The following is a 21,420-nucleotide window of genomic DNA, read 5'->3' on the forward strand; positions in this document are numbered from 1 at the left end:
TCTCACCTGCTCTGCTCTTCTGCTTGCTTACATCATTTGACTTCCACTGATACCTAGTTTACATCACACATTACACTTCCTTCCAGCAGCAACCTTTCCAAATGATCACTCCAAAATCATTCAGATGCAGTCCATCACTCATACACTTCCATTTGCCCTCCAACTCAGCCCACACATTCACAAAGTGCATTCCTTTCTCTTCAGACATTTCTGCTAACATTCCATTCAAGATCTTTGTTCTTTGCAGCAACTCATCATTGTTATACCTGGGCAACACACAAACTCTTCTTTCTACCACCCTGTTGTCTATCACTCTCCTCAATAATCTCCTGATATCCATCCTCAAATTCTCCCTATGTCCAACCAAATCATTCTTTACAACCACTAACTCCCTCGCAAACTCATCCACTACACCTTTTATGATAGAATCTCCATATGGTACTATTCTTGAGTCATTTCTTTTTCTCCACTATCTTTAATTTTTATTTTTTCATACTCATTTTTCTGTATCCACCATATGTCTAATTTCATCCTGTACATGCCTCATCTCATCATAATCATTTCATTCTTCAATTCTTGCATTTCAATAATCATTCCTGCTACCGATTCATCGATCAGACTTTCTTCCATTCCCACAGTCATGAGAGCTCTTGCTCTGTGAGTCAGGTTCACTTCTGATTCTGCAATTACACTTGTTTTTTCTTTTTTTCTTTTTTAATATTTCCATATTCACAATCACATTCTCCACACTCATTCTTCTGAGTATCATTCTTAGAATCATCACTGCCTTTCAGTCAGGTATTCTTCACTTGTCTTTCTCAACTTCATTCAAATCACCATTACATTAATATATCACATTTATTACAGACCCTCACTTCTCTTTTTTAATCTCTCAACAAACATGTCTCCACATTCCCTCATATATACATATTACACTTCCGACAATAAGCTACCTTAAAATTCACACCATTGAACACACTATTTTCACACCAAGGGTCTGGTACTGCCATTTTTGTCTCAATTTAACTGTTATACACAAATTTCACAACAAAACCTGCTAGCAACTTCAATAATCAATACGTCTCAGTATCACTAATTAAATAAATTTTTGGTGAAATACATAAAATGCTTCAAAAATATTCCATAAAATAAAATTTATCTTTGCCCCACCAACTGATTTTCATTGCACTTTTCCTTGCAGATTATATAATAAAACATTACACCAAAGTATGAATTTGACAAGCAAAAACTATCCACAATGAATACTTTCTTTCTATTAGATTAGACTCCCTGCAAATCTAAAGCAAACACTAGTAAATTATATCAAAAACTTATCTTTTATTCCCAGACATGTTGTTAACATGTCTTACTCTATTGTCACCCTCTCATGTTGAATATAAAGATATGTTCAAAATATCTCAAATATTCTTCATGATATTGAAAGTTCATCTGAACATGAAAGTAACCAATATTCTCTATTAGAGCAAGCTGGCAAATTTAACTATCATATAAATAACCATATAAATGCAACATATTAATTAATTTATGTTTCATATCCATGTTATTTCAACAATATCCAAATGTCACTGTAGTATCAACTGTGTACCTCACTTTCATGTAATTATTGATTTAGCTTCATTTTATACAAGCATTCCTTTGTTACAGTGTTTCTTACCCCAAACTATATTGTATTAGTTTGTATTATTGTATTGTATTATCAAAAAAGATTTTTTTGTCAGTTGTTAAACAACTGATACAGTTTGTAACCTATGCAAGTTATTTCACTTGACAAAGCTTTTTTCCCACCACAAATAGAAGACACTATTGATTTCATCTATTTCTCGTCATTAGTGAACTGCTTCATGAAAAATTTCACAACAAAAATTCTCTGCTGTCTATTACTGAAGTTTTAATGTGACTTAGATTACATGAATATTATCTGTTCTTTAGTCAATATCAAACAAACTGTCTGCTCAAATATTCAAACTTCATCAATAGTCAATATCCTAGAACCCACTTCAATATGGAAAAAGGAACTTAATAATAATCTGACATTTCTAGATATCCTTATTATATGCATGAATCAGATGGCCATTTTGATTTCTCTGTTGATTTAAAACCAACTCATAAAGTTCAATACAAAAGTAAAAAAGTTATCGCAGTAATTATTAGTCCCATCTTTTACACTTTCTTGAGGAGCCAGTGCAATATATTCTTATACAACCAAGAAAGAATCTTGTTATCAAGACAAATGGATATAGTACTCAGAAATGGGAGTGAATTGAGAGATACAGTCAAACCTGGAATAGTGAAAAAAAAAAATGCAAGTATTTCCTTCCCTACATTTTCATTAAAGTTCATCAGGTAAATTACCTAGCTCTATATGGGGGGGGGGGAATCCATGTATTCTTTAGTTTGCAGAGAAAAACTACTTTTCTTTCATCCTCTAAAGACATCTTTAACCTTTAACCAGCCTATCAAGGAATTTATGATGTAATTTATGATGCAGGTAGTGTAAATGACATTACTGGCAGGACACTAGAGATATGACCCATAAACAGCACAAGAACTATATCTGAGTGTGAAAGCAAAATTTGGTTTTGCTGACCATAGCAAACCCATCCATAGTATGCAATGAAAGAAACTAACATGATGCCATCTGGTTGGCCAAATAGTTAGCATATCTGCTCTCCAACTACTGTTGGTTCAAATTGACCACAGCATGCACGTTTTGTGAAAGCTTGTAGGTAGTAGATGAATTTCATCACCCAGTATGAGACCACCGCCCCGGTTTACTGAAGGCTGGAAGCAGCCTGAAAAAGTTTCATGTTTGGTTTTCAGATTATATAGCCCATTCACAGTATTAATACTAATTGTACTCTAGGCTAATAGTATTTCATGGGTAAGATTCACAATAAAATTAAAAATTCCACCAGTAGATTTAAATTTGGGAGACTAAACCATTTCGTAACATGAATATCAGGCTACTTTTTAGAATACTACAACTCTTAACTTGCTTAAAAATATTTTATCCCAAATTTTGGCAATGCTTTACTTAAACACATTTGGATATTTCATAAATTTCTTCTTAATTCTTATACCCACAGTATTTCAGACAATAATATACTATGTTGTAAACCTTTGTAAACATACCTGGTGTTATTTTTAAAATTTTAATAAGTCCCTTCTTTCTTCAAAAATAAGTCATTGACTAGCTCTACTCGACTTCCTAATGACAGGTAGTTTTCTGTGTAATAGTTTTTTTCACTCTGATACTCATAGAAAAACTCAGCAAGAAATATTTCATTAGATAATAGGAATTTTGGAACTTCGGCAATCTAAGACTCATGTTAAAGAGATATGCTACTACTGTTGCTTAATCCCTGGAACATTTGCTCACCACACATGGTGATATACCATCTAGTCCTACAGCCTTAACGATATGAAGTTTACTCAATTCCTCATACTCACTCATCAGTGGCTCCTCCACCCTTCCCACTGCTCTCGAGATTTGCATGATGTTACTTTATGAAAATGAAATACCTTTATGAATTGTTTATTTAGCATCTCTACTATATCCTCCTATATAGTTATCATTCTATAATTTTCTCCAACCAGTATCATCCTTCCATAATTATTCTTCTACTGGCCACATATTGAAAAACTCCCTAGGATTTCTTCTACACTCATTAGCTAACTGCTGCTCACACTGCATTTGCTATGCTTACCAATGCAGTCCTTTTTTTGCTTGCTCTTTGTACTCCACATGCTACTGACTGTTACCTTGTGCTGCCTCCATAATGCCTTCTCCTTCCTAAATGGATGCTTCATCTCTTCATTCATCCATTTCACACGTACCTAATTTGACCTCCTGACTTTGCGAATGCATTCATACATTGCCATGCCAGACAGTTCCTGAATAAGTCCCAACAGCACTGATCTCTTTTCCATCCAATTTCTCATTCCATAATACATTCTCCTTGTCATAATCACCAGCCTTATAGTTTCATATACATCCCTTTCTCACAGAGTCCTCATATGACTGGCCACCACCCAAGTAATCATTTCATGGTCACCAACTGGAGGGAGATTTGACAACTCATTTACAATAACCACCACCATCAGTGGCGGTTATTTACAATAACCGCCACTGATGACCTAATCAAATTCAAGGCTCTTAATACTCGTGTGCCCTCCATCATATACTGCCTAAGGTGGTTGTGCCTGAAAAACTAAAGAAATTCATTCTCTTTTCCCCCAGATGTTCTCGCTTCATTCTAATCTATGATAATTGAAATTATATATATGATCACTGTTTTTTTTTTATTAGCCAGATCAATTTGCCTGTACATTTGCTTCTCACTGCTTCCACACAGTACCAGGTAAGGGGTGCTTAAGGGTCAAAGCTGTATAACTGAGAGGAGACCTCCACATAGCCTTTAAAGGAATGCGGAGAACCGACCAGGGCTTCTGACCTAGTCCAATCCTCACCTTCTCATGGTGCACCCTGTTGGGTATCTACTTTGATACTGAACGAACGAGGATGGGCTGGCAATTTGGAATTTAGCTGACAAAATTGTATTCTTATTGGTTAAACCAAAATAAAAAAAGATAGTACAACATGACAAAATTTCATTTCGGCTGGGGCGTCGCCCGGTTAAACAATCCCCCTGTTGTTTTCGCCAGGGAACCAGGGCGAACAGAGAAAAGTCAGCTACTGGAACAAATCTGAAAACAAACCCCAACTCAACATCACCAGAGTTAAAGATCGGTACTATCAACGTAAGAAGCCTGAATGGCAAAGAAATGGAGCTAGCTGAGGAATTAGATAAGTACCAGATCGACATAATAGGGGTGACTGAAACAAAAAAGACCAAAACTGGCGAGATCTTTCTGAGCAATAAATACAAAATGTTATATTCAGGCAATGACAATCAAGGAAAAGAAGCAGTAGCCATAGTATCATCATCATCATCATCATCAAATTCCTGCCATGTACCCTCAAGGGGTGTACAGGATATGACAGTACTACATGAAAAAATTACAATATTACTAACTTCCTATCTACAATTTTCCTCCAAATAAGTCTGTTACTTGTCAAGACTCCAACATTATCAGATCTTATATTTCTATCGTCTAAGGCACTTTGTACTGTATCAATCCACCTATATCTTGGTCTTCCTCTGGGTCGTTTTCCTGCCAACAACACTTGTTTTGCTAATCTTTCCTCTCCCATTCTATTTAAGTGACCATACCATCTGAGATTAGCTCTGCTAACGCATTCCTGGATGCTGACAATGTCAAGTTCTTTCCTAATATCCTCATTTTTAATATGATATTGCCATTGATGCCATCTGTTCACGCCTCTAATCTTTCTTAGGACTCTCATATCTGCGGTCTCTAGTCTTTGGTCAAGTGTTTTACTTCTGACCCAGCTCTCAGATCCATAAGTTAAAATTGGTTTGAACACAGTCTTGTATACAGCTAATTTAGTGTTCCGACTAATTTCTTTCTTATTCCATATGAATTTATTCAACTGACTTCCCACCATACCAGCTTTGCTGATTCTGTTGTCTATTTCTATATTTAGTTTACCATCTTCAGTAAAAATTGTGCCTAAGTAGCTGAAATGTTTTACTTGTTCCACAGGTTCTCCATTCACAACACAGTTGACATTTTCAATGATTCTGCCTATTTTCATTGTCTTTGTCTTTTTATTGCTGACCTTCATACCATATCTATTACAACAGCTATTCAATTTAGTCAGAGAATCTTGCAGACTTGTAGCAGATTTATTTAGAAGTATAACATCATCCGCATAAAGCAAAGAGCTGACATTAACATCTCCAATTTTGATATCAGGTTTAATACCACATTCCTTCATAATGTGATCCATATAGATAATGAATAACAGAGGAGATAATGTACATCCTTGTCTCACACCAGATTTAACATTAAACCATCTTCCTGTACTTCCTTCAATTCTAACTGCTGACTCACAACTCAAATAAAGACTAAGTATTGCTTGATATAATGCCCCACTGACACCATATAACTGCAGCGTATTGAATAGCTTCTCTCTTGGCACCTTGTCATATGCCTTTTCCAAATCGACAAAACTTAAATACAGATCTTTGTTATATTCCCATGCTTTCTCGACTATTTGTCGTAAAGTGAAGATCTGATCCTGACAGCCTCTATTTGGCCTGAATCCAGCTTGTTCTTCACCAAGCTTTTCCTCCACAATTCTTCTCAACCGTTTCTCAAGTATACTTGCATAGATCTTGCCAGGAACACTCAGTAGGGAAATACCTCTGTAATTCTCACATTCGGTTTTATTTCCCTTTTTATATATGGGTACTATGAGAGCTCTACTCCAATCATCGGGAATTCGTCCCTCTGTCCAGGCTTTCTGAACTATGCAGTGCAGCCACTGTAAGACTCTTATACCACCATACTTCAGCATTTCTGGTCGAATATCATCTACTCCTGCTGCCTTTCCACATTTCAAGCCTTTGATGGCTTTTTCTACTTCAAGTATGGATATGTATTCCTGACTACATGCCTGGTCAGTGTTTTTTATCACTGTGCTGTCATCACTGCTTGTTTCATTTAGCAGTTTTTCAAAGTAATTACTCCATACGTCAAGAATATCTTTTTCTCCTGTTTTCATTTCACCTTTATCATCTCTAATTCCTTTTACAGCACTCTTTCCTCCATTCCTAAGCTTCTTCAACAACCTCCAGAATATTTTGCCACCTTCTTGATATTTATTTTCTATATTCTTGCCAAAGTCCTCCCATGACTTTTGTTTAGCTAGTTTTACACACTGTTTAGCTTTCTTACATTTGTCTCTGTATTCTGTAAGAGTAAAAGCTGACTTATTTGCCAGGAACTTTTGATATGCTTTCTTCTTTTCCTTCACTGCCTCTTTAACTTCCTGTGTCCACCAGGGAGTTCTGATTTTTTTATCTTTGCACACAACTTCACCACATGCCTCTCTGGCAGAATCAATCAATGTTTCCTTCAGAGTTTGCCACTGAATCTCCAAGGTTTGATTCCTGTTCTCAAACTCTTTCATTTTCTTTTCAATAATCTTTCTGTATTTTAGTCTACAGTTCACATCTGAGAGCTGCTCAACTTTTATTCGCTTTAAAACTTTCTTACATGTTATTCTTTTCAATATGAAATTCAATTTTATCCTGCTCACGACTAAATAGTGATCACTTCCAATTTCAAATCCTCTGTACACTCTGGTGTCCTGCACCAGGGAGAAAACATCACTATCAACAATAACATAGTCAATGAGACTTTTCTTATTCCTAACCTCTTCTCTCCATGTGAATTTGTGCACATTTTTATGTTGGAACATGGTGTTAGTAATAACCAGTCCATGTCCTGAGCAGAAATCCAACAGATATTTGCCATTATTATTAGCTTTGCTCTTTTCTCCAAATTTTCCCAAAATATTTTTGTATGTCTCACAATCATTTCCTACTCTGCTATTTAGATCCCCAACAAGGACCAACTTTTCCTTTTTCATTGTGTCAGTTGCTTTTTCTAAAGCCTCAAAAAATTCCTCCACTTCTACCTTAGTAGAACCTTCTGTGGGACCATAGGCACAAATAAGTCTCATTGTCCAGTTCCCCATTCTCATATTTGCCCACATTACTCTACTTGAGACTGACTGCCATTCAAGAAGATTAGCCTCGTATTTTGTGTTGAATACTATGGCTACTCCTTCTTTTCCTTGATTGTCATTGCCTGAATATAACATTTTGTATTTATTGCTCAGAAAGATCTCACCAGTTTTGGTCTTTTTTGTTTCAGTCACCCCTATTATGTCGATCTGGTACTTATCTAATTCATCAGCTAGCTCCATTTCTTTGCCATTCAGGCTTCTTACGTTGATAGTACCGATCTTTAACTCTGGTGATGTTGAGTTGGGGTTTGTTTTCAGATTTGTAGCCATAGTATTCAACACTAAATACGAGGGTAATCTCCTTGAATGGCAGGCAGTCTCAAGTAGAGTGATGTGGACAAATATGAGAATGGGGAACTGGACAATGAGACTTATTTGTGCCTATGATCCCACAGAAGGTTCTACTAAGGTAGAAGTGGAAGAATTTTTTGAGGCTTTAGAAAAAGTGACTGACACAATGAAAAAGGAAAAGTTGGTCCTTGTTGGGGATCTAAATAGCAGAGTAGGAAATGATTGTGAGACATACAAAAATATTCTGGGAAAATTTGGAGAAAAGAGCAAAGCTAATAATAATGGCAAATATCTGTTGGATTTCTGCTCAGGACATGGACTGGTTATTACTAACACCATGTTCCAACATAAAAATGTGCACAAATTCACATGGAGAGAAGAGGCAAGGAATAAGAAAAGTCTCATTGCCTATATTATTGTTGATAGTGATGTTTTCACCCTGGTGCAGGACACCAGAGTGTACAGAGGATTTGAAATTGGAAGTGATCACTATTTAGTCTTGAGCAGGATAACATTGAATTTCATATTCAAAAGAATAACATATAAGAAAGTTTTAAAGCGAATAAAAGTTGAGCAGCTCTCAGATGTGAACTGTAGACTAAAATATATAAAGATTATTGAAGAAAAAATGAAAGAGTTTGAGAACAGGAATCAAATCTTGGAGATTCAGTGGCAAACTCTGAAGAAAACATTGATTGATTCTGCCAGAGAGGCATGTGGTGAGGTTGTCTGGAAGGATAAAAAAATCAGAACTCCCTAGTGGACACAGGAAGTTAAAGAGGCCGTGAAGGAAAAGAAGAAAGCATATCAAAAGTTCCTGTCAAATAAGTCAGCTTGTGCTCTTAGAGAATATAGAGACAAATGCAAGAATGCTAAACACTGTGTAAAACTAGCTAAACAAAAGTCATGGGAGGACTTTTGCAAGAATATAGAAAATAAATATCAAGAAGGTGGCAAAATATACTGGAGATTGTTGAAGAAGCTTAGGAATGGAGGAAAGAGTGCTGTAAAAGGAGTTAGAGATGATAAAGGTGACATGAAAATGAGAGAAAAAGATATCCTTGAAGTATGGAGTAATTAATTTGAAAAGCTGCTAAATGAAACAAGCAGTGATAGCGCAGTGGTAAAAAACACTCAACAGGCATACAGTTAGGAATACATATCTATACTTGAATTAGAAAAAGCTATCAAAGGCTTGAAATGTGGAAAGGCAGCAGGAGTAGATGATATTTGACCAGAAATGCTGAAGTATGGTGGTATAAGAGTCTTACAGTGGCTGCACTGGATAGTTCAGAAAGCCTGAACAGAGGGTCGAATTCCCGATGATTGGAGTAGAGCTTTCATGGTACCCATATATAAAAAGGGAAATACAACTGAATATGAGAATTACAGAGGTATTTCCCTATTGAGTGTTCCTGGCAAGATCTATGCAAGTATACTTGAGAAACGGTTGAGAAGAAAAGCTTAGTGAAGAACAAGCTGGATTCAGGCCAAATAGAGGCTGTCAGGATCAGATCTTCACTTTACGACAAATAGTCGAGAAAGCATGGGAATATAACAAAGATCTGTATTTAAGTTTTGTCGATTTGGAAACGATATATGACAAGGTGCCAAGAGAGAAGCTATTCAATACGCTGCAGTTATATGGTGTCAATGGGGCATTATATCAAGCAATACTTAGTCTTTATTTGAGTTGTAAGTCAGCAGTTAGAATTGAAGAAAGTACAGGAAGATGGTTTAATGTTAAATCTGGTGTGAGACAAGGATGTACATTATCCCCTCTGTTATTCATTATCTATATGGATCACATTATGAAGGAAAGTGGTATTAAACATGTTATCAAAATTGGAGATGTTAATGTCAGCTCTTTGCTTTATGCAGATGATGTTATACTTCTAAATAAATCTGCTACAAGTCTTCAAGATTCTCTGACTAAATTGAATAACTGTTGTAATAGATATGGTATGAAGGTCAGCAATAAAAAGACAAAGACAATGAAAATAGGCAGAATCATTGAAAATGTCAACTGTGTTGTGAATGGAGAACCTGTGGAACAAGCAAAACATTTTAGCTACTTAGTCACGATTTTTACTGAAGATGGTAAATTAAATATAGAAATAGACAACCGAATCAGCAAGGCTGGTATGGTGGGAAGTCAATTGAATAATTCATATGGAATAAGAGAGAAATTAGTTGGAACACTAAATTAGCTGTATACAAGACAGTGCTCAAACCAGTTTTAACTTATGGATCTGAAAGCTGGGTCAGAAGTAAAACACTTGACCAAAGACTAGAGACCACAGATATGAGCATCCTGAGAAAGATTACAGGCATGAACAGATGGCATCAATGGCAATATCATAATAAAAACGAGGATATTAGGAAAGAACTTGACATTGTTAGCATCCAGGAATGCGTTAGTAGAGCTAATCTCAGGTGGTATGGTCACTTAAACAGAATGGGTGAGGAAAGATTAGCAAAGCAAGTGTTCTCTGCCAGGTTGGCAGCAAAACGATCCAGAGGAAGACCAAGATATAGGTGGATTGATACGGTACAAAGTGCCTTAGACGATAGAAATATAAGATCTGATGATGTTGGAGTCTTGACAAGTAACAGACTGATTTGGAGGAAAATTGTATATAGGAAGTTAGTAATGATGTAATTTTTTTCATGTAGTACTATCATATCCTGTACACCCCTTGAGGGTACATGGCAGGAATTTGATGATGCTTCCACATTACCAGGTCTATAGAAATACTTAACTAGATATTTCATTCTACTCACCTCCACCTCACACCATGCTGTTTCAAAACCCTTGCCATTATTTGCACCTTTCATCTCTACTTTAGATGAGGATAACTCTCTGCAACCATCAACAGTACTCCTCCTCCCTTTCTGAGTATCTTCACAAAAAACATCATATTCATTCATCTCTATTCCCATCAGAATGTCATCCTCATCCAACTATGTCTCGCTTATTGCAACAATTTTCGGGCAAATATAATCTATTAATACACAATCTAATTTTCTTTATTTTGAATATTTCTTGCCTCACCCACCAGCCATTCTTCTCTATCATCACTGATCCTACATCTCTCCTCAAACCTGCTTGTTTCCCCACATCCCTGGTCACTCAGTCTTTTCTTGTTCACTCACGAGACTGTTCCTGTATCCATAATCTACTCTTTTCACAGAGTCACCATGCTCCCCCCATTTCCCTGTCTGTCTCGTGTTCCTTCTCTCTCTCTCATTTTCGTCACTCACCTTTTCATTCACAAGCTCTACTACCATACTTTCCTGCTCTTCCACATCGCCTCTACCACCTCTTGCTTCCTCCAGTCTTCCATTCACTTCAATCATCACTCTCTTGCAGCAATACATTCTCCTGCTGACACACCAAATATATTTAAATACAGCCCATCTCTTTTATATAGCTGCATCCACACCTCAAATTCATTCCAGACATTCACAAAATGAATTCCTTTCTCCTCACACAAGTCTGCTATACTACTCCTGAACATCATCATCCCCTTCTTCATATATGATCCACAACATTCTCTTTGTATGCAGCTCTTGCATTAAAATGTTATTCATCTGATTACACCATTAAATAGTATAGTTAAGCTTAGTTCAAAACAACTAAGCTAACAAAGTGACTGCATTATACTTGTATATTGTATTTATTGTTAGTCAGTTTGTTTTTCAAGTTAAAAAAAAATCTTGTCAGTTCTGTATGAAATTATTTAACTCACCTTGAGTTGAAAAACCCTTATAAACGTTCCTGTTGTACCATGAAGGAAATGAAAATCTAGGTCTTTCCAACAAAATGTCATTACTAACACTGCTACAAAGGTACTAGAAACAGACTCAAACATTACGTTTCAAAGCTCATGGGGAATTGATGTCAATGAACTGAATACAACTGTAACTCCTTCAACAGGTTTCTACTGAACCACCCTTTTACAAATAATGCTAATATATGAATGACAACTAAACCTATTTGAAGTAAGATGAAACATTACAGCTCAGGTGGAACTTGAAATTGAAATCAAATACTTTGACTGATAAAAGACATGAAATAACCATAGAGAGCATCTAAGTTTACTAAACTGCCATTTATATTAAAAAATTGACATCTGATATAAAGTGAACAGCCATCTTTGCAGAAGTCACAGAAACTGTTGAGAAAAGGACAGCTGACAGGTTAATAACCATGAAAAGATTCTTCATAAGATGGAAAAAAAAAATTAGTGCAAGTGCTGTAAAGTACTAGTACCATAGGTACTAAACTTTCTACAACCTAATGGGAGTTACACATTAACTTTTGATAAATCAAGGCCAGGGGAAATTCATCACGGATGCAATCTGCAGCATTAGTACTACCTATTAATGCCACAAAACAGCTGTTATAGTGCAAAACAGAAAACAATGAACTCCACTGCGCAGTACGTGCACTCATGGATGTTGGTGTGACACATCCACTGAACAATTTCAGAAAGAATGCATTGATGTCAAACTTCCGTGCAAATGTGAATCAATGCAAGTGGAGATGGTGTCTCCAGGGCTGTGGAGCTGGAAGGAAATTTTGCACATCCTTTAATTTATCAAAATCCTAATTTAGTTTTGAACTGCTGAAGTGAGCAGTAATCATGCCCACCTGACAATTTAAAACATTATTGGAATGATATTTACATTATAAGCTAAAACTACATATTTAATTTGACCTTTAGTTCAATGAACAAAAAATGAATGAATTATGAATTGAAAACAACTTATTGCATTATTAAAAAAAAATACAATCGCATATTTGTCATATTAAAACATTAAATTTAACTTTAATACCCTTCAAAACTGAATTTTCAAATTTTTAATTATGTACAGCAGTTTGTTCTGAAGCAAGTCCTCTTTCTCTGATGCTCTCAAATCTGATTTAATGATTTTTAGAGCTGAAAATAAATGCTCTACACTGGCTTGAGTAGGGGGGGGGCAATGCAACCACCAGACATTTCTGAAAAAATAAAACGTGCATTATTTGAAAGCCACTCACTGATTTAGATATAAAAAACATAGTAAACAAAAAAGAACAGGGAAATAATGAAAACTACACCATGAAATATCAAAACCTATGCATATGTGCTGCCTTTATGATTATGATCGAGTCAGTTTGAGTCACAGAGCCAGTTTACTGGCTCTAGCTCCACAGCCCTAAGTGTCCCAATACAGAAAGCTAGCATGTTTCACATAGTTTGGCCAAGCCCTTTAAACAGAAGGCATAAAGCACTGTCTAGACTCTACAGGAAGATAAACTTTCTAAATAGCATCACGAGGTGGCTGCAACCCATGCATCTAAGTCACGATATGTAGAACCATAAATGACAAGGCCTATCATCACATTTTAGGAAATTGCTTTCTTTTCAGATAGGTCAGGTTGCCCAGACAGATCAGAGTAGCCACATGATAATAACCTGGGAAACCTGCTGTCTGCCCAGAATCCTACTCTCAAACATATAATTGAGTATTCGTGGTTATGAAGTGTTTAATCAAAGCCATAACCACAAGGAAGTGCATGCTGCAGAATAACCACATACCTTAGAGCTAATACATGAAATTTAACAACTAGTTTGTACAAACTAGTTGTTAAATTTTGAAGCAGTTTTAAAACTGGCTGTTACAAATATCTACGAAAACAAAATATTTCCAAACAAAAGTAAGATCATATTATAACAAAAATGTTTTGTTATAAAATGATCTCACTCTTATAAACCAGTATAGTAAACGAATGGTGTACAAATAAACTTCAAACACAAAGGAACACTTTCTGACAATTAAAGATCAGTTTCAATCAATGAATGGGTTGAGTTGTATTAGTATGTGTATATAGCATCCTGTGTTATTTTATAAGTTAAACTGTACTGCATCACTTTTGTGTTACTTGTCACATTTGATTTTTTTTGTTTCATATTTAAAATTGAATATACTGTTAATTTAAACACTTTCTAACTGTTAGTGTGTTTGTAATATTTTAGTTAAAATATAATCAAAAATTATATATTATTGCAAATATCAAGAAAGCATTTGGAAATTGTGCATAGCATACCAGCTCTCCACCTAACAGGTTGTGAATTCAAATCTCATTGTGGGCATGGATATTTGTAGAAGCAAGTATAGTTCTGGAAAAGCTTGTATAGTTCTTTGAGTTTATAAAGGCTTGCATTTTTAACAACAACAAAAAAAAAAAAAAAAACCTGCCTAAAGTGTAATACTTAATTTCAATTTCAATAAATATATCTAAAAATCTTTTTTTTTTTTTTATTATCAAGTGGGGCTCTTAATGAATCAATGCAATGCCAACCTGTAAATAAAAAAAGGTATACATAAAATACTTCCACTACTATGCACCAAAACTTGAAACGAGGAACCAATTAAGATTTCAACAGCATGTGTTGTGGTGCATCTTCATCCCATCTGAAAAAATGTTAATAATGTTAGTAATACAACATGTGTATTACTAACTTTCCTCTGCCATTCTGTTTATGTGACCAGATCAGAGCAAATCTCATCTGAGATTTGCTCTGATCGCACATTCCTAAAAGTTATTAATATCAATTTAATAAAGTGATACACCTTTTCACTACTTGGATATGGGAAATACAGTTACACCCCGAGTTACATAAGTAATTCCTTATGTGCAAAGGCATCAATAATTCCTTATGTCCAAAGGCATCATAGCACAGCTTTACCCTCTTATCAATAGGAACAGCTAACTAGATATTAAAATCAAATTGCTCCTCTACCAGTTGATGATTCGTCCCATTATCACTTATGCGTTCCCCCGCCTGGAGCCATACTTCAAGTTCAAATATCCTTAAACTGCAAAGACTGCAAAACAAATGCTTATGATCTTAAATACACCATGGTACATCAGAAATGTTCAACTTCATCGAGACACAAATGTCCCTTATATCTACTCTTTCCTGCAATCTCTCGCAGTAAAGTACTTCTCAAAATCATCCTCATATCCAAATAAATTAGTCCAACAAGCAGCAAATTATGATGAATCGGAATTATACAAATATAGAGAAGACCTAAGGCCATTCTAGTTCCCTTTCAAGATCTATAACTTGCCCAACTCGGGCTGAGCAGTAGCTCATAAATATTTCCCTACACAGTAACCTTATCAGATAGCAGGGATTAAAAGCATTATGCTTCACCCTTATAGACAGTAACGTCCTGCGTAAGTAATGCATTCCGTAAACCTTTACGTAACTCTAATTTGTAAATTACATACATACAATAAAATGTTCAATGGCTACTCATACCACTGTCCTACATTAATTTTTTTGCCATTAATCAGATATTTTCCATGTTTAATATTTTTCATTTTTTGGGTGATTAAAAAAAATTCAATTATAAAAAAATGTATCAATTGTATTTGAATAATATATATACTATAAATATGAAAGTAGGAAAAATACATAATATAAAAGAATATAAAAACAAACTGAAATATTCACTTTTCAAATAAAAAAATGTCTTGTGACGGCTAAGTTGGCTGTTCTAAGGAATGCTGTTCGGTAGGAAGTTTTACCCCTTTCGATGCTGAGGGTAGTCGGGATCGTCTGAGTTGTAATCTTGACTTTGTTGTGAACGGCATCTCAGAAACTTCTGGGTAACCAGGTACATTGTCCAGGAGGAGAAGCACTTTAAATGGGATTCCTTTCTTGGCACAATATTCCTTCACCTGGTGAACGAAGTGGTTATTCATACATAAGAATTATTTTAAACTTTTCTTCTAAAGTAATTGCAGACGTTTTTTTTTTAGATTTATTACCAGTGCATTGGTTTGGTGTTTGCATTCCATTTTAAGGGTAAAAAAACAACAAAACTAGCAGTGATAACAAGTGACTGAGCTAGCCGCGCGAGGCATCTACTACTGTACTGCAATAAGGCTGTCAAAGACGCACTTGCACAAAGTCATAAATGTGTTCATACACGCTAGTAGATTTATTATGTAACTGCGAATTTACATAAATCGTGTGTTATGTAACTTGGGATGTAACTGTATATGATTCTGCAAGACTAAGACCCATAGCATTATACATGTCCAACAAGATGTGTGCTTTCCATATGCCAAGGCAAAAAATGTGAAGTCATTAGCCTCTATATACAAGTAGTATAGTCATGAAAATATTGCATGTGCAAATATTATTTCCTTACATTTAGATAAAGGATTAAACAAGACTATAATTTCTTGGCAAGTTTAATTTAATAATATCAAGTATGTTCTTAGTACCTTTATTTTTAATATGATACTGCCATTGATGACATCTGTTCACTCTCCTAATTTTTCTCAGTCCTCATATCTGCGGTCTCCAGTCTTTGATCAACAGCTTTATTCCTAATCCAAGTTCCATGTGACTGCCATCTTTCCTACTTTGGACAAACTGGATGTTTGATAGAAAAACGTATACAAGAACATCAATCATAAATATTTTTCACAAAAAATCCGATGAGTCTGAATTAGTGCAACACGGAATAGAGGCAGACCACGACATTCTTTGGTCTGAAACATGCCTTCTATATAGATATAGGTACAAATTCTAACACCTATTTCAGGAGAGTGGTGAGGCCTTACTTCACCTCCTTAACTTGAATCGGAATGACTGCCTATCCTTATCAAAAATATGGAAAAGTTTGCGAATAACACATCATTACAGTTTTTTTTTTTCTTTTTTACTAAGACCATATAGACATCTTAAGAAACCAACTACATATATACTACATCTATCTGATGATCTGTTTAGTATGATATTATATATATATATATATACACACACACATACATGCAATTTATTTTACACTTTTATGATTAATCTTTTCTTAATGAAAGCATAACGTTATTGTCGATTTAACATTATGCAACTTGTTCTATTTTGAATAAATCAACTGTTTGCATTCTACCTTGTAAAAACTGTTTTTAAGCCACTGACGACAGTTTGTCAATTTCATACTGAAATATATGGCAGTATATTTAATAAATAATACTTATGCCATTGTATTTTTGTGTATATATTGTACAGAACTATGGCACAAGTTTATCTTAAAACTGGTATTCCTAATCCAGCTCTCAGATCCATAAGGCAAATTGGGTTTTAAACGTTTTGAATATATAGCTTGTACAGTGTTCTGAATGATTTCTCTCATATTCCATATAAATTTATTTAGTTCACTTCCAACAATACCAGCATTGTAAATTAAATATGCCAAGAAGTTAAATTCTTGATTTCATCCTTTATCCAAGTGTAAACAAACAAAATTTGCACGTGAAGTCACTTCATAACTGGGTTACTTGTATATAGTGGCTAATGACTTCACATATACAGGGTGTTCGGGATAAATTTGACAGTTTCGTAAGGAAAAAGAAAATCTTCTTTGTATCTATTAAATTTAATGAATTGACAAAAAAACATTACAGGCAGAGTTAATTACAATACTATCAACAAGATTTACTCAAAATAACCACCATTAGCATCGATCACAGCTTCAATTCTGCTTCGGAACCTCGAACAAGCTGATGCTACAGTCTCCCTGGGAAGGGCCGCAAAAACTGTTTTAATTTTATCCATTAACTGGGCTTTTGTATTACTGGAAGTGCGATTGGTGTCTTTTTCAACTGCGCCCCATACAAAATAATCCATGGGGTTAAGGTCTGGGGAGTTTGGAGGCCAAACATTTGCACTGGTGAAGTCGTAGAAATTTTCAGACAACCATTTTTGACTTTTCCCAGAGGTGTGGCAAGGGGCCGAATCCTGCTGCCATACATACGGCCTACCATTGGCTACCCTTGTTATCCAGGGCTTGACTACAGTTAGCAACTCCACGAACAAAGCCCGAATTCCAATGCCAGGGTTCTTCAACACCTGTTCCTGCAGATTTGCGAGGAATTCTGCTGTACGAACGCAATCAGGTCGTCTGCTAGGGATCTTTCTTCTTGCTACATCCTCGTAGTCACCATTGCAAGTCTCTAGTTCATGCCTGATTGTTTTTACTGTATTCAGGGAGCATTGGGCAGCAGTCGTAATATCCTTATTTTGATGGCGGGCACGAATCATCATGATACAAGTTATTCTCTTCCATGATTCAGGTGGGTTCCAGCTATCCATCCTTTCTGACATCTTGTATATGAATGAAGAAGGGTCCAAACTTTTAAATGAAGAGAAGTGTGTGTTAATACATGTAACTTACGGAAAAATATAATTAATTATAAATATGTCAAATTTATCCCGAACACCCTGTATTGCTTTAACATTACATAATGCAATGTACATATCTTATGGACATACGTATAATGCCATGCATTATGGGAACGGCCACTACCCAGACTGGTTTCAAACTTTATTGAGGTCTCATCAGTGGGAGCCAGATCCTGAAGTAATGGTTGAAGTAATGCAGAAGTCATATTTCCATATACAAGTAGTCAAAAAGTGACAGACGTTATTATGAAAATACTCTGGATTAGTGATAGATATTAAAATTTTTTCCACAAACTATAAATTAAATATGTCAAGAGTTATATTTTTGGTTCATCCTTTATCCAAGTGTAAGCAACCAACATTACCAATGTCATGTTTCAATGTAATGCCATGCACAAATTCACATGAAGAGAAGAGAAGAAATAAGAAATGCAGGTAAGCATTTGCACATATGCACGAGGATATTTCGGGTTAACTTCTGTTTTGTTACGCTAGGGTAAAATATGGATCAAAACACAAATATAAATTTTAGTCGAACATAATATACTTTACTAAACAGTTTATATATATAATTTAAATTGCAGGTAAGCAGTTACATAACCTTAAAAGAGGGTATCGGTTAATTCATGACTATACAGATTATATACAATTCATGGAAATTACAGCAAGGATCACTCTATTCAGATAAATCACTTGTCAGAGTAATAATACATACACTGGGCGGGAGGCATGCATATATATGTCCTAAAAAAATGACTAGTCTTTGCTCGTTCTTTCAATTTATTTGCAAGAGGTTTACTTATTTGACGTAGAGCCAAAGAGGCCAATTTCACAATTGGAAAAGCTCCAGCTACCATTTCAGCCTTCGTATATATACATAACTTGTATACACACTATCCTCTGTAGGTTAATAAACTTAGCTAAAAAATTACGATAAAAATTGCATATTGTGTTAACAGAACTTTCTCTATATATACCACACTCCACATATGCACGAGGATATTTCTGGTTAACTTCTGTTTTGTTACACTAGGGTAAAATATGGATGAAAACATAAATATAAATTTTAGTCGAACATAATATACTTTAATAAAGAAGCAAGGGGGCAGGGGAGAATAAACTCGTAAGATATAGACAGGGTGTTCGGGATAAATTTGACATATTTATAATTAATTATATTTTTCCGTAAGTTACATGTATTAACACACACTTCTCTTCATTTAAAAGTTTGGACCCTTCTTCATTCATATACAAGATGTCAGAAAGGATGGATAGCTGGAACCCACCTGAATCATGGAAGAGAATAACTTGTATCATGATGATTCGTGCCCGCCATCAAAATAAGGATATTACGACTGCTGCCCAATGCTCCCTGAATACAGTAAAAACAATCAGGCATGAACTAGAGACTTGCAATGGTGACTACGAGGATGTAGCAAGAAGAAAGATCCCTAGCAGACGACCTGATTGCGTTCGTACAGCAGAATTCCTCGCAAATCTGCAGGAACAGGTGTTGAAGAACCCTGGCATTGGAATTCGGGCTTTGTTCGTGGAGTTGCTAACTGTAGTCAAGCCCTGGATAACAAGGGTAGCCAATGGTAGGCCGTATGTATGGCAGCAGGATTCGGCCCCTTGCCACACCTCTGGGAAAAGTCAAAAATGGTTGTCTGAAAATTTCTACGACTTCACCAGTGCAAATGTTTGGCCTCCAAACTCCCCAGACCTTAACCCCATGGATTATTTTGTATGGGGCGCAGTTGAAAAAGACACCAATCGCACTTCCAGTAATACAAAAGCCCAGTTAATGGATAAAATTAAAACAGTTTTTGCGGCCCTTCCCAGGGAGACTGTAGCATCAGCTTGTTCGAGGTTCCGAAGCAGAATTGAAGCTGTGATCGATGCTAATGGTGGTTATTTTGAGTAAATCTTGTTGATAGTATTGTAATTAACTCTGCCTGTAATGTTTTTTTGTCAATTCATTAAATTTAATAGACACAAAGAAGATTTTCTTTTTCCTTACGAAACTGTCAAATTTATCCCGAACACCCTGTATATACTGTATATACAAAAAAAAGTTTTAATGATAAATAAAATATAAATAAAAGTCGATTAATATTTCACCATAGAAAGACTAGCATATTATGTCGTTCACATGGTATATTCCGGTAATTGGACCACATTTTTTTAATAAGCTATATAAAACAATGAATTAAAAAAAAAACCCGACAAGTTTTGTAAGTCGTTCGACTTAGGGTAAAAGGTAACTTAAAGTTTAAAACACAAAGAAAAGAGAAATTATTAGTAATAGTTCAGGCTATAAGTTGTAGCCGTCTGACTATTCATAAAATTAAAATGGAATAGTCAGACGACTACAACTGTAGCGCCTGAACTATTACTAATAATTTCTCTTTTCTTTGTGTTTTAAACTTTAAGTTATCTTTTACCCCTGAAGATGTAAGTCAAACAACTTATGAAACTTGTCGGGTCTTTTTTTAATTCATTGTGTTTTATATAGCTTATTAAAAAAATGTGGTCCAATTACCGGAATATACCATGTGAACTTCTAAACTACAGAAACCTTCACTTACAATATTATGTCGTTATTGAACCATTGAAGTAAATAAATGTAGTTAATGTTTAAAACGGCAACATGGAATAAACGGAGGTCTGGAAATGTTTATGGTAAGAATGTTATACTATCCTTTCTTTCTCCAGAAAGTTTTTCTACTTCTTGTCTTTATCTATGAATAAATCGTTACGTCAGCAGAATTGTCAGATACTTTATAAACCATTGGCGCACCCAGGGAGGGGGACAAGGGGCCCTTCCCCCCCAAAAAAAAGAAAATGGAAAAAAGACTAGAAACATTTTCAAAAATCTTTTCCTAATTAAAATTCTTTTTTATTTTATTTATGTTGTGTCTTGTCTTCTATTTCTATACTACTTATGAAATTATCGGTCACATAAGGTGGGAATACCCTCTGGTTCTCGGTAATCACGGTCTTCGTTCGACTTGCGTTCGTCGTGAACGCAAGGCGACCCCCCCCCCCAAGATTAAATCTTGAGTATTTAATCTTGGGGGGGGGGGGGGGGGGGAACTGTTACAAACTGTATTCGGAGTACTAGGAAAACAGTCATAAATAAATCCCTTAGTAGGTACAGCTCCTTTCAGAAAT

The 21,420-nt window shown here is 35.4% G+C and overlaps 1 protein-coding gene across 1 annotated transcript in view; it reads right to left on the reverse strand.

Moving 5' to 3' along the window:
• LOC150102645 (optic atrophy 3 protein homolog) overlaps positions 1–19,254 on the reverse strand; it is a 107,165-nt gene extending 87,911 nt beyond the window's left edge. The window contains exon 1 of the mRNA XM_090399060.1: positions 18,962–19,254. Within this exon, the coding sequence (XP_090255186.1) occupies positions 18,962–19,103 (142 nt within the window). The 5' untranslated portion in view covers positions 19,104–19,254. The remainder of the gene's footprint in view (positions 1–18,961) is intronic.
• Between the last annotated feature and the right edge of the window lie 2,166 nt (positions 19,255–21,420).

Source organism: Typopeltis vanoorti, chromosome 10, assembly GCF_054136105.1.
Source record: "Typopeltis vanoorti isolate ZY-2024b chromosome 10, IOZ_Tvanoo_1.0, whole genome shotgun sequence".
NCBI lineage: Eukaryota > Metazoa > Arthropoda > Arachnida > Uropygi > Thelyphonidae > Typopeltis > Typopeltis vanoorti.